The sequence below is a fragment of the Toxorhynchites rutilus genome, chromosome 2 (assembly GCF_029784135.1).
Source record: "Toxorhynchites rutilus septentrionalis strain SRP chromosome 2, ASM2978413v1, whole genome shotgun sequence".
NCBI lineage: Eukaryota > Metazoa > Arthropoda > Insecta > Diptera > Culicidae > Toxorhynchites > Toxorhynchites rutilus.
In genome coordinates this window covers 181,568,580-181,583,570 of record NC_073745.1, presented here as the reverse complement: position 1 = coordinate 181,583,570, position 14,991 = coordinate 181,568,580, and the positions used below count along the sequence as shown (strand labels likewise).

The 14,991-nt window shown below is 39.1% G+C and overlaps 1 protein-coding gene across 2 annotated transcripts in view; it reads right to left on the bottom strand.

Annotated features, from left to right (window-relative positions):
* LOC129764222 (potassium voltage-gated channel subfamily H member 8) overlaps positions 1–14,991 on the bottom strand; it is a 61,957-nt gene that overhangs the window by 22,012 nt on the left and 24,954 nt on the right. Inside the window, exons 3-9 of one of the 2 annotated variants that reach the window (XM_055763083.1) lie at positions 11,010–11,120; positions 10,757–10,876; positions 8,244–8,381; positions 3,230–3,366; positions 2,878–3,106; positions 2,588–2,751; positions 1,639–1,843 (exon numbers count right to left, since the gene is read on the bottom strand). In XM_055763083.1, the coding sequence (XP_055619058.1) occupies positions 1,639–1,843; positions 2,588–2,751; positions 2,878–3,106; positions 3,230–3,366; positions 8,244–8,381; positions 10,757–10,876; positions 11,010–11,120 (1,104 nt within the window). Of the gene's footprint in view, positions 1–1,638; positions 1,844–2,587; positions 2,752–2,877; positions 3,107–3,229; positions 3,418–8,243; positions 8,382–10,756; positions 10,877–11,009; positions 11,121–14,991 lie in introns of both variants that reach the window. The other variant, XM_055763082.1, reaches the window with a different exon arrangement.

Sequence of the window (14,991 nt, the reverse complement as noted above, 5' to 3'; positions counted from 1 at the left end):
TAGAATCCGATCCTAGAATTAACTATGGCCTCCAACCGGCACTACTGAAGGCGCTCTTCACATCGATCGGAATCACTGCGCAGTAACGATCTTCTCTCCGTTTTTGTTTTGGCTACAACTAAGCATTCTCGATTACTGTTCACAGTGGACTTTCCTTTCCGGAACCAGAACTGCAATTTCGACAATTCGTGTTCACCCTTTTTCGTAACAAGTATTTCATCAGCCTGTTTAGACATAAACATATAGGCCTATATGATGCTAGGGCATTGCTGTTTTCAGCAGAAACAATTTTAAGATTTTAAGAGGAAAGTGAACGTCATCCAGGCATTTCTGCAGCACCATTTAAACAAAGAGGGGAATGGATCGCCGATTTTGTCGCCGGCGCTTTCTTTACCTTCAATACCGACTGAAAATACTTACAACCACGATGAGTTCCTCGTTGGTGACATGTACACTTTCAGCTGCTTCCTCACTGTCCAGTGTAGCCACATCGGTGGGTCGTGCTGCGCAAAGAGTCCTTCCACGATAAATTCGAGCTTTTATGAATATAATTTTCATGGGTGTCGTTTGATTTGCTTCTACGTATCTCCCGTTTCGAGGCAGCTCTGATCACCCGAAACAGAACTCGGCACTTCTCTCGTTCTGCCTCGGTTCTTGTCCTCTGGAGGATCAGCGTATGACAGTAATGTTCAATCTGAGCCTTACCAAGTATCTAACTCTATACGAGCCTCGAAAGTACCAGGAAGCATGTCAAGGTTTTACCGGGATTGGGACAACTGTACTATTAACCCACACATCATTGCAGGAAGGTATCACCCATCTTTACTCAGGGAGCAGATTAGAGGTATCTCATACGTTTGCATCATGTCGTATCATGGCCATTGTCCATGTGTCGCTGTTTCTGTATTCCACCCGGTGCTATCTTCCTGTTCAGTCGCCTTTTACGACAAGGCACCAAAGCCCGGAAAGCTATTCTTGGTCGAGAGTTCTCGTCATAGTGGAAGCTGACCATGGATATCGTTTGACCTCGTGGATTGCCTTGAATTATCCCCTACGTCATCACGGAATGTCAACATTTTAAATGACATACGGGCGGACATATTTTGGTCGTATCTAGCCACTGAAGGTTCAGCTGACTGTGACTGAGTAGACAACAGTTATGCCCTTAATAGGTCGATTACTACACACACTATCACTGGTTCCGACACAAGCCGTAGTCCGTTAATAAAAGAATTAGCCTGCATTGCATCGTATCCAGGGACTTACAGCTACCTAGGCTGATTGCTGCATAGGCACCTAACTTGTCGATTTTTCGACTAGAACGATTTACATTCTGATATCATTCTTTTCACTCTTTGATGCTTTTTTTTTTTAAATTTTAAAATCCTTTGTTTTTATTGCGTACCAAACGTGGCTAAAAGCTATTGTATATTGAGTCAGAGCTACACTTTTACATAGTAAGATCAGCTCATTGTACAAGGTGCCCTGGTACCGCACAGGCACCATTATCAACAGAGTTTCTTGTTTATAGAATTATTGGTTGAATACTATTTTAAAATCTATTTTAATACAACTTCAAGTGAAGTTTTCTTTTAGGAATACACAAACAAACAAAAAACCATCGACAATATGACTTACCGATGTCCCAGTCTACATCATTAACGAGCCTTTCTTTTTCTGCTATCACATACCAAATGCAAGCTAGCCAGTGTGCAACTAAAGAGAAGCATAGCATCAACAACGTTAAAATCATAGCTGTGTATTGCGAATATCTATCCATCTTTTGAAGCAATCGTGCCAGTCGTAACAATCGTGTTAATTTGACTAAATGAATGTGAGATTCCTGTGTGCGAGGAGGATACGATATTTAAAAAATAGAAAAAAATGGACAGAAAGGGTGAGAAAACTTAATTAGTATCTCATTGCTGAATACGCGTCGGATGCTGGATGGGACAATTGTCTGGACATAAGCATAATAATGTGCTAAGTTATATACAATCAAAGAAATAATTATACACGGTTATCTATTTCGTGATTCGGAATATATTCTGTGTCCTGTGTTTTGACTGCAGTCGAACTTGTTTACCTTCCGAATCATGAAATGGATAACTCTGTACAACCACCCAGAAAACATATCGTATCGCGCGTGGAATCAACATAAAATAGAGTCATCTCGTCGAGATCAACGTCGTTGGCCGGGTGAAGAATTTGACGTTGAGTCAACCTTGATGTTACGAATTCGTTAAATTTTATTAGAATGAACATAGGTAAACTAGCATTACAAGACTGTCATAAACATGTCGGACATTGTAGCATACCAACATACATTTTTTTTCTTGGATGATGTATAGAACAAAAGGAAGCGATTAGTTTGCATCCAGACATTTTTGGTTGATACTGCATTCCTTGTATGAATTGAATGCATCAAAAAATTTGAAAAATAAGGAACATGGTTTCATCGCCAAAACAAAAAGTTTATTTTGGCATTTTGACATAAATCACGCATGAATATATAGGCGAATGTTTTCTTGGTGGTGGCTTCAAAAAATAGAAATACAAATTTGGTTATAAATGTGGTTCTTCTTACCTCTCCGCTAATCACATTGCTAGCATAAAGATGATCGAATGGCAGAGCAGCTAGCAAATCAACCACGAACCAACCTTTGAGATAATTAACCGCTATACTTTTAGAATTTGATACAACCTCGCCCTTACGGGAAACATATGTTGTGCGAAAGTTCACTAGAATATCTGTAATGGGAAAACACATTTGAATATATCAACCAACAACTATTACCGATTGTTATGTGCGGAACATTTAAATGTTTTAAAAAAAGAAATTATGTTGGATAAAAACATCTTGTATAGGATACTCACCAACAATAAATAATGCTTCAACGATGACATCGGATGCCATTGTTAAGCGGTCTGCTTTAACGAAGGCAGCATTGTAAGGTACAGCGACGGCAACGTAGAATGTGGCAACTAAAATTAACCAATCCCAACAACCTCGAAACATTCCATAGTGCGATAGAATAAAACGTGATTTCTTTAAGGCTTGTGTCTTGTACTCAGGTAATGGAGCTTCACTAGAATGCAATATATTCTGTAACATACAAGCGATAGAAAACAGATATAGATTAGATACGTATGAGACGTTTAGCTGTGTCAGAATAATCATATATGAAACTCCCATCTTAATGGTAACGAGAACATCTTCTCCACTTACACTATTGAGCTTAATTTTAGTCTTCATTTTTTCAGGCTTATAATGGCCAGAAAGTTGATACAGCACCGCCCGCGAACGCCTTCGACCCATATTTACACCCGAAGGTATTTCCAAATTCTCATCCTCAGCCCCATCGTCTGCAAGCAAAGAGGTTTCAGCTGATCGAAATCGTGCTCCCAATAAAGCGGCTAAAATTACCATCGGTACAAAAATGTAGGAAAGAATGGGTTGATTAAAAACACATCGAGATGCAAAGGAAATAAGTGTGGAAACAACTACTCAAGAGTAATCTGATAAGTGGTATCAGTATTTGTCTACGGTTTTTCTTGTGTGTATACTAATTTTCTAAAAGGATTGTTTGATTATATGTAAATTGTAATCGACAGGGTATCGTTATTTTTTTAGATTGTGATATGTAAAAGTACAATTTTGAAAATGAACAAACGGACATACAATCGAATGCTGTGCCGATAAACCTACGATTTATACAAATGATGAGTAATTTTTTCATGTCGAATCCACATACTCTTCATCGTCACGATTATATCATTGCTCAATCAAACAAAAATAGTTAAAAAAAACGAGAAGCTACAGCACAGCATCATAATGTGTGCATAACATTAATGATTTTTTTCCAGATTGCAATGATACAATCTCTATACATTAGAAAAATGGATCGATTTTAGCAATTTTGCATACGACTACCCTGCCACCTGGTGGTGAATCCACCTATACATCACCAATCGTAGCAACCCTGTTATGTACAGAAAAAATTGACAGCGTTATCAGTTGATTTGCAGCAGCCATGGCGAAAAACAGTCATGCAACTACGCGCGATGCTTTGCTCGTACTGTCATCTCCACCCCCAGACAAGACATGACAACTGGCTTCTTTCTGCATTTTCGTCGACCAAGTGCTAGATAACAGGGAAGCTGAGCCACGCGAGATGTGAAGGTTGCCAAATGTTATAAAATTTCGGAAGATTGTTTTCCTATGATACAGTGGTAGACATTCGTTTAGCCGCACCCTATTTTTCCTCAATATTTTTAAAAATAAGTCAATTCTTTGTACAGTTTTGCTCATAGAAGACGATTATTGTTTATTATCATCGAATTCATTCTAAAAAAAATGTAAATTCACGTTTTGTTTTCTAAGTAATTCAAATATGTGGAATCAGGGTTTTTCCTTTCCTAGCCGCATCCTAAAATTTCAATAAAAGAAAATTTGTGCGGCAAACTTCGAGTATTAGATTAGTACGTCCACCTCCATTTCGGATCATTTTGAAAACTCGATTTGGCATCGAGTCAGACAGCTTTTAAAGTGTTGCCATATTGATTATAGCCCAACATTCCTGAATTACTGCCTTGAGACTGGAAATGTTGTCAAATTGTCATCCGTTTGCATAGACCATCTCGGCCAAGATTCTCCATAGGTTCTCTATGGGATTGCAATCGACTACCAGCAGGTCATTCGAGAAGCGGAATGTCCTTCTCGGCAAACCATGCCTTCGATTGCTTGGAAACGTGGATCTATGCATAATCCTGCTGAAAGAACGACATCATCGGAAGCGTTATTCTCAATATGGCCAATCAAAACGTCCAAGATACTTTTCGGAGTTCATTCGGGTGAAAATGAAACAAATGAGAAGTTTTGCTTCGATCTCACGACATGCCGTTGACTGAATTGTACCAATAGAAACTGTAACAGTTCGGACGATCCAAATTGAACTTTTTTCACCGGAAAATACAACATTTCTCCATTCTAGTTTCCATTCCATGTATTGCCGGGCGAAAATTAAATGGTTCTGCTTATGGGTGGCGGTCAGTTTCGGCTTCCCTTGAAGTTTCTTCCACATGATGTTTGGTGACTCATTCAAGATGCGCGCAATATGCCTCTTCGTTCATGGAACAACCGATTCTGCCTTAATGTATGAGCAGGCCATCGTTTCCTGGTTGCTTTGTGTCTTATTCGACCTTTAAGACGCAAAGTAACTTTGGTGATCCCATTTGTTGGTCGTTATATCCCATATTTCTGGCACTATTTAAAGAAATTCCGTACCACTTTCTCAGATAGATCAATTTTTGTTACGATCCAGCGATGCACTTCATTTCGTTTGCACCGTGAAGTGTATACGAGAATAAGACCCTATAAATCAAAGCTGATATTGAACGAATACTAACAGTACTGAAATATTGATGAAATTATACATTCCCAATTTATAACATAGCGTTTATTCAGGTTTTTTTGTATGTATGTATGTTCATTCAGGTGATTTAAATATTTTGACGTAGGATTACGTCTTTCGGAAACATATTGGGGTACAAATTGAAAATCGAAAATAGAGCACATCGTGAAAATTGTCCAATTTCTAATGCTTATTGCTCAGTCATTTCATGATTGATTGATGAATTTTTTGCGTCAATCGATTTCGGCACTTCATAACATTTTTTTATATTGAAGAAAATAATATATATCATGACACTAACCATCGAACAATTGAAAAATCTCAACCCCTATCCTAGCGGAAATACCCACTTCTGATTGGACGAAATTGATGACACATGCGGCGAGTCCCTAACAGAGACATCTAAACCAAGCTGCCTGAGGGAAATCGATATTGCAGATACATGAGAGTAGGGGGCATTTTTATATTGCAAGTAAAGTGAGTGATACGATTAATTCTAGCAAACAAAAGTTAAATGTGAAACTTTAATGTTGGTTGCTTCGTGAAATTTCATATCAATGACCGATCGTGTATTGTGAAAAATTTAGCGCAAGTGTAAGTGTAAAATTGTATATCGTAGCAGTTGTGTTAAGATGACTTGGTATATGAAACGATTTATTTCAATTTTCATAAATAAAAACCAAGGTGCGTTCCCCCTCGAGAACGAGTTGTTTGGTTTAAACTGTCTGTTTTGTTGTGTTCATTTTCACCCAAGAAAAATTTATACAGCGAGAAAAATTGGAAAAGTGAAGAAATGTTAGAAAAAGTGATTGCTCCACATATTGGGTGTTAGTCCAACGAAAATTCGCATTGAGTTGAATAAACACAAAAATTACCTTTTCCATTTCAAATATGTTCTCTCTATATTAAAGTAACATGTTTTTACCGATGAGAAAATTGATAATTGTGTTCGGTATTGGTAACTATCTTATATAACATTGGTGAGTTTTTTTTTCTTTATTTCATCCATACATAACACAGGAGGGATCTCGCCTAGGATCACAAAGGGCGGTTTTTATCATATCTCGTTCCACTTAAGTATCTTTAATCTGATACGCACCATCCAACGACTGTTTACCATCCTTCTGTCATCATCACTCGGTAAACACTGGTGGACTGAACAAACAATACCCAACAACCAAACAAAACGGCCCTTTTCAGGAGGCCACCAAATCATTATCAAAGAGTTTAACGATATAATTCTTCAAACATATCCATAATATAAACAGATAGACTACCAGAATCCTACGTCAACTATGCGGCCGTGTCTCGGACACAACCCTCCTGTAACAACTGCTACCGTGGTTGTTATATGTTATTTGGTCCTAATTTGATTGCTAACTGTTTTACGGTTGGAAAATAATTGAATCCTCTTCTCTGCTAGGCCGCTGCTATTATGCAATGCTAGATAGCAGGAGAATCACAAATAGGTGTAGTTTGAGGTAAAATGAAGTATTTCAGAATCATTTACTGCTGTTTGCATCAAAAACAATGTGTTAATTGGGTAATTTGGCATCAATTCATAAAATCCGGAAGGTCATGGCATGGTTTAATCAATAGGAGCTTCAGATTTTGGACTGCTCAGCTTGTTTACCAGGTCAAAACGCTATCAAGAAGTTATGAAGAGTGATCTTACTATGCAGCTTACAAGCAGTATGAGTGATTTGAAGAGCTTAAACGAGCAGTATCCTCTGCGTAGAACGAGATACACACTACAACATGGCGCATCTTGGTCGAAACCACCCCGAATGGGTTATTTGAACTGATCGAGAACGAAAGATGACCTACGAATTTGAAACTTACTGTAATTCATGTGAAATTGACGTTAATTTTGTAAAAAGAGTGAGAGTTGTTCCATTTGATTCTATAGTTATGAAACACTGCAATTTTAGTTTTTTGAGCGTTTGAAGATAGTTATTACATCCTACACCATATACTTCAATTCAACCGACTTCTTATATATCTCTGGAATTTCATAAGAATGAGTGGTTCTATAGTTGTGAAACGCAGTGTATTTGGAAATCCCATTTTTTTTATTATTTATCTTTCTCAATTATTTTCCTCATGAACCGATCAGGAGTCAAGTTCCGAGTGGTCCTAGTTTGACAGAAATACCGAGAACGCTTATCTATTGTCATGTCTCGCCTCAGCTGTACTCCGGAGCGAAGAAGTTGGACATCATATGCCTGTCAATTATTTATTGAATATGTTGATTGTTGATAACTCAATTTATTGCATCATAGTCAATTTTCAATAATAAAATATTTCACCCACGAGGCGACGAAAATACATCTGTTTTTTTCGATCATTGCTTATAAAACAAAAGTTTGTACGGCAGAAATGGGAGAATCCCTATGGGATAATCAGGATTTTTGGACAACCAAATATTAATATAAACATATCATATCATGATTGTGAAACAGTGTTCAAATATGATAATAGTTAGTAGATGGGTGTTTCCTCAAATTAAACAGAGCCTAGTTACTTAAGCAATACATTGTTGTTCTACATTTTAAAGCATGTTTAAAGTTTGCTTTTGGTGAATTTTCTAGGTTTTATGACAGACTAAGCTTAACAAATGTGTTTTACAGTTACTCATAGATATGATAGAGACTATTGCAATACAATTAAGAACTACATCTGAAAAATACAATAGAGAGAACTAACTATAGTGATCATTGGTCTACTAGATGGTAGTACTCTTAGTATGCGTTTTAGAGGGCATAATTAATTTTCAAAAGCATAGAGTAACTTACATGAACGTTATTGCAAATTTATATCATCACTTACCACTATCGCATTCATCCGACACCGACATCTCCGACATTTTAGCGGTGGTTACATCTTTATGGGAAGCGAGAAATAATACCACTTCTCGTTTCTCATTCTTAATTGGCACTATGTCAAGCAAACACCAAAACGGCGTACCTGTGTGAAATATGAGAGTCACGCATATTATTATTATTTTATATCAAAAATCCACTTCTTGTACATTCAGCAATGATAGAATAAAAACAATGTTCCATACCATATTCTTCGCAGTTGCTCTGAAATCTCTCCACAATTTCATAAATTTCAACCAACAATAATGTGAATTCATGAAAAATGTCATACTAATGAAGCCGAACCAGATAAAATCAAAATCAAGATATATCCACCGCTTAGATACCATATTAATAGGAGAAAACCATTTATGAACACGCTAAACGTCTTGGTTTCAAAACTCTACACTCTACACTTTACACTACACCGTGTCCAATATATTGTGTAACATTTGCATGAGTTATTCGAACGATGCACGTTTTCTATATGATTCAAGATTCATATAGAAAACAAGATTCATTTCGAGAGGTCTATCTGTCACTAGCTTATGTGTGAAGTTTCATGACGTTCCGTTTATTTATTCACAAACTACAGTTGTTTCAGTGTCGCTACCTGAGCTTTCGTATAGAAAACGGAAAAAGAGGAATATCGTATTTTGATCAAACATTGTTTTTTGATGGGGAAATGTTATTCCACTTCTGCTCCTTCGAGAACAACAGTTTATCGGCGGTTTAGTGAATTTAAAATGGGCCGTACAAGCACCGCAGATGCATCTCGCTCTGGAAGACCAAAAAAGGCCTCGAATCCAGAAATCGTAAAACATGTGCATCGACTCGTTTTGAACGATCGTAGAGTGAAGTTACGTGAGTTAGCTGAGTCCGTAGGAATTTCAAAAGAACGAGTGGGATACATTTTGCACGGCATTTTGGGCATGAAAAAGCTATCCGTGCGATGGGTGCCGCATTTGCTGACCGTCGACCAAAAACAGCGGTTTGCCTAATCGAGTGGACTCCTTTCGACGTTTTGTTACAATGGATGAAACGTGGATCCATTACCACAATGAGTCCTGGCTCCAATAAGCAGTCTGCAGAGTGACTGACAAGCCAAGAAAGCCGGCCAAAGTGGCCAAAACACCAACGGTCGACCAGGAAAGATTTAGCCTCCGTTTTTTTTGGGATACGCATGGCATAATCTTCATCGATTATCTGCAGAAGGGAAAAACAATTACCGGAGAGTGTAATGCAGCGTTATTAGACACACTATACAACGAAATAAAGAAAAAACGTTCTCAAATGGCGAAGGAAAAAGTTCTGTACCATCACGACAACGCACCGTCGCATACGTCCTTAAAAGCGATGGCCAAGTTGGTCCAGTTGGTTGCTCACCCACCATATTCTCCAGACTTAGCCCCCAGTGACTACTATAAGTTCCCAAACCTCAAACGGTGGGTCCAGGGAAAGAGATTCACATCGAATGAGGAAGTCATCGCAGAAACTGAGGCATATTTCGAAGACTTAGACGTTTCGTACTGAAGATAGGGATTCGAAATATTGGAAACTTGCTATACCAAGTGTATTGCTCTCGAAGGAAACAGTGTTGAGGAATAATTACAGCTTTGCTCAAAAAACGATTGTTTTCATTAAAAATCCCGGGACTTTTCAGCCCATATAGTACACCATACTACTTATTCAAAAAGAAAGAAATTGCTTCAAAATATCTAGTTTTTGGAGTGTATCATTCTTTTCATGATTATTCATGATTACGATAGTTTATATGATCTCAAATTATTTTGCAAATTACTTGGCGCAACGTGTGGTATGTGCTCCCGTGGCCGAGTGGTTAGCGTCATAACTAACATGCCGGGTGTTCGGGTTCGATTCCCGTTCTGGTCGGGGGAATTTTTCGTCAAAGAAATTTCCTCCGACTTGCACTGTGATCACGCGTATTCTAGAGCTTGCCATTCAGAATGCATTCCAGGCGTGTTATTTGGCATAGAAATCTCAACTAAGTACTAATAAAAAATGACGCAAGTAATACTACGCTGAGACGGCGAAGTTCCTCTAGGAACGTTAGTGCCATTGAAGAAGAAGAAGAAGAAGAACGTGTGGTATTCTGGAAGAAAGTAAATATGCGCAAGCCCTCTGTAACAAGTGAAAACCGTTATAATTGTTTCTTTTTGTGAACTAAAAACGACGTGGGTGCATTGCATTGTGCATTCGACTTATATATGTATAGCGTACCATTTTCTTAAACACAAGCATTCAAAGTTTTCACGAGTCGATGTGTTTAACACGATAATATCATTTATAACATTCGTTTTTGTAGCCGCCCCCCATAAAACAGAACAACACAAAACATGTCTATGAATCTACCATACTCGTAATCATGAGCATCTCTTTCCTCTATGAAGCATGCCATCATCATCTCATTGCTAATCATGTGATGGATGCATTATGTAAAATACGTATAAATAAACTTACCATTCTTTTTATAGAATATCACCTCCAACTTTAACTCGTTTTTCCCATCAAGGCTGCTTTCAATTTGGCTTTTGTGTTCTTCCTTCGTTTCCGGGCCATAGAGGAACCGACAAGCACAACCTAGAATCACGTTTAACAACACACAGGAATACACCTGCATTACTAGGGCGTAAACATAACAATACCGTGTAATCCGAATGGGGGTCTGGAAGCGGTGAATCTTCATATCATATGAGTGTGTATGATAAGTTACCTTTCTGCATGATTTGAGCACGAGAAAACCCAGACAGCTCGACAAAGCCATCACTGCAGTACACTATGGGATACCCACTGACTTGTGCGTTACCGAGAACAAAGTTAGAATCTAGATGAAGAAAATAAATAAATTTATATTGTAAGACAGATTGTAAAAGCTTATTACGACATATTGAGTTTGATGTTTCTGACGAGCTTATTCAACAGCTGAGTGCTAGACAAGGCCAAGTTGGTTGGTAATAATTGGCTATTCTTTTGATAATTATTCCAACATTGAAGTATCCAAAATATTTTGTATCTCGCAATTTGTGAAAATTATGAGGAAATTTGTACAATAGTACCCGATTATCCAGTGGATGATCCACGGTGCAAGTTACTCGCGAAGGCGAATTCCATAGTAATTCTATGGGACTATTCGAAATTTGTCAGTAGTTTTGTTTTGGTTATGGCTTTCACGTTATGTATTGATAAAACATAGTTTACATACTGAAATATCTTTTTTGTGTTTGAATTTCATTTTTGCGTTACCCACGATTTTGGTTATTAACGGTGACCCTGCCAGACAATTCCGCGGATAATCGGGGTTTAACTGTACTTTTGTATATATTTCGGTTCTTTCCTTATCTGGAATGAGTATGCCGATGCGGAATAGTTCTTTTCTCTGTTGGGCCAACTTCTCGTTCTCGCCTATGTTAAAAAAATAAATTTATTCACTATATGTACTTCTGTCTGAATGGCCTGAATAACGATGTCTGTTACTGTATGCATGATATTGTTCGTACCATTGGCACTGTAAAAACTAAATACACAATCTAGAAACTATCGACATCGTTTCATTTAGAAGGGATTTATTTGCCAATGGTTAATCATCGATTAAGATGCCATTTGCCATAATAACAGCTAAGGCACGCTTTCAGAATGCGCGACAAGTTCAAGAATATAATCCGCGTTCATCCGCGTCTCTCAATATCAAAGTTTGTCTGAGTTTTGTTGCCCCTAAGCGCCCCTCAAGGGCATTTGAAACAGGCCTTGGTATACATGGCGTACCATTCCGACAGCTGCATATTTTTCGCCCAGATATTAAAATCAAATTTATTCTGGTTGTAGTTTTTTTTTTCTTAATTCTAAGAATGAAATTAGATTTTCACCACCACGGACCCGTTTACAACGATCGATCTGTTGGACCCAATTTTCCACTATTCGGCCACACGTTGGATGTTGTCTCTGAGCTCTTCTAAAGTTGGTGGCTTGTTGGCATAAACCAGTGACCTGACATAGCCCCAATGGCGTCGAATCGCATGAACGAGACTGCCAATCGACAAGTCCATTTTTCGAAATAACACATTCGCCAAACTTACTTTTCAATAAATCCATTGTAACGTGTGCTGTGTGGCAAATGACACCATCTTGTTGAAGCCACATATATAGCCAAATATAGTCTTCCTACATGTCGCGATAGCGCTCTCCATTGACGGTAACATGACGATCGTTCTCATCGACGAAGTTATATGTCCCAATCATTCCTTCGGCCAGAGTTCAACACTTTCGAAGACGAAACATGAAAATCGATTTTCCACTCAGTCGCTTCGCTTCGAATAGGACTACTTCGACATTCGCCGTCAACATGACTCGTTCATCACTCATCCTCGCTTTTAACGCTCGTCAATTCAATTCCAGCAAATGATTATTCTAATTGACGTGACGAAAGAATACAAATCTGCTTCTTCATTCAACCTAGCTTCAATCCACCCCTACTACTCCACCCTGACATGTAATTCGTTGCCCGCGTACACTATCTTATTTCGTCGTCCATTCAAAGTGAAACGGAAACTTGATTTCTGATGCAAAAATGTAGTTACACCATTATTGGAAGACCTCATTGTTTACCCACCGTGAACTCAATTATCTATACATACATACATGATACATGGGAGAAAGAGAAACGGATTCAGTCTGGGGAGAGTCACTTCAATTTGCCATGAAAAGCCAGAAATTAGCCTCATCGCTGAAGATGATTTTGTGATGAAAATTATAATTGTCGTCAACATTTTCCAGAGCCCAATCGGAGAAGTTTCGGCGCTTCATATTGTCAAGTAACTTTAGTTCATGAATCAATTTGATCTTGTAAGGATGTAGCCCAAGATCTTTTGGCAAAATGAGATATGGGATGCCCAATTCCTCAGAACGCAGTGCAATTGACTGAATTGGAACATTTCGGATGGATTCACTTGCGACTGCGATATTCTAGTTGCTTCGTACGGGGCAGTTTCTCGTTGGCACAGAAACATCCAAGAGCGAAAAGGTAGACTCAAATTTAGTCACTAGACTAGACACAGCCTGCCGACTGGGACGATTATTACTGACTACAAATTCGGTAGTAGTTTTTGATAATTATTAGGCTGCTTTGGTTGCCGTTCGTATACTTTACAAAAACACTACCGTCTTCTGCATTCGGACTGTCCGTCAGCAGCAACATCATCAACACAAAAGTCAACGAATGCGACTGTTACGGTTCATCGTCAGTTGAACACATTTGCGTTTCTCGATGACGGTTCATCAATCACTATGGTTGAACAGTTGTTGGTTAATGAACTTGGAGTGAACGGCCCAGCGGAATCCTTGTGTATTCATCGGATGGGAGGTGTGAAGAAACAAATTGCAGATGCAAACCGAATACAACTCCAGATTTCCGCAGTAGGTAGCAACAAGCGCTTCAAACTTGGTTAGGCATGTACTGTGGAAGATCGTGGACCTTCAGAACAGTCCTTGGGTTTCAGCGACATGTCTTCGCGATTCAAATACACTGAAGGCTTGCCGGTACAGAGTTTTGACGAAGCAGCACTGGGAGTTCTAATTGGCTTGTATACACTCAAGCTTCGCGAAGCACGACCTAATAAACCTATAGCGACGAAAACACATATATGTTGGTCAGTCTATGGACGTCAGCGTGAAACTGAATGGACTGTGCGAAGACAGTCGACGATAAACTGCAAGATTACGTGAAGAATTTCTTTTTCCGTTGAAACCCTTGGAGTAGCGCTTTTTCCTCAGGTGGAAGGAGTCGACGATCAACGAGCTCGTAGAATCCTAGAAAAGACCATGGTGCGTACTAAAGGGCGAACACGAAATTATTGCAACACATTCAACAGGGCATAACTTTTTTACCATTGGGTAAAAATCAACCAAATTTTGCACTCATTGATGTGTATTGTCTACATGCTGTCAAACTCGAAGTCGTGTTTTTCGATTCAACGAAAATGGAGGTGAACCGACGCGAGTCGAGAGAACAAATTCTTTCCAAACACCTGGAATTTCCTTACCTGTCGCACCGGCATTTGGGAAAAATGTCGAACATTCACCATTCAACCGTCTCCAGAGTGTTGAAGCGGTTCCAGGAGCGGTTGACGTTGGACCACGGCAAAGGAACTGGAAGAAAACCGGGACCGGAGAACAAAAAGACGGAGGGAAAGGTGAAGCGGGTGATTAAAGCAAATCCCAACGTCTCAAGCCGTGATTTGGCTAAAAAGATCGGCATGTCGCAGAGCTACGTCCAGAATGCAAAGAAGAGAGCTGGACTACATACATACAAGGTACAGAACTTCCCAAACCGCGATGAGCGGCAACAATCGACGGCTAAAACTCGGGCACGGAAGCTCTACGAGAAGATTTTAAGCAAATTCCGGGGTTGGAGTTTTCACCGGCAAGAGCAAGTTCGATGTGGACGACAAATTTAAGAAGAAGAAAATGTCGAAGTTCGCCTCCAAATATCTCGTTTAGCAGGTCATCAACTCTTGCGGACTGAGGAGTGAGCCTTTCGCGACAAAGGGCACAGTAAATGGCGAGATCTACAAATCTGAGAGCCTCGAGAAGCGTCTTTTGCCGTTCTTGCAGCAGCACGACGAAGCTCCGCTATTTTGGCCAGATTTGGCATCATGCCACTATTCTAAAGGTGTCCTGGAGTGGTATGAGGCCAATTATGT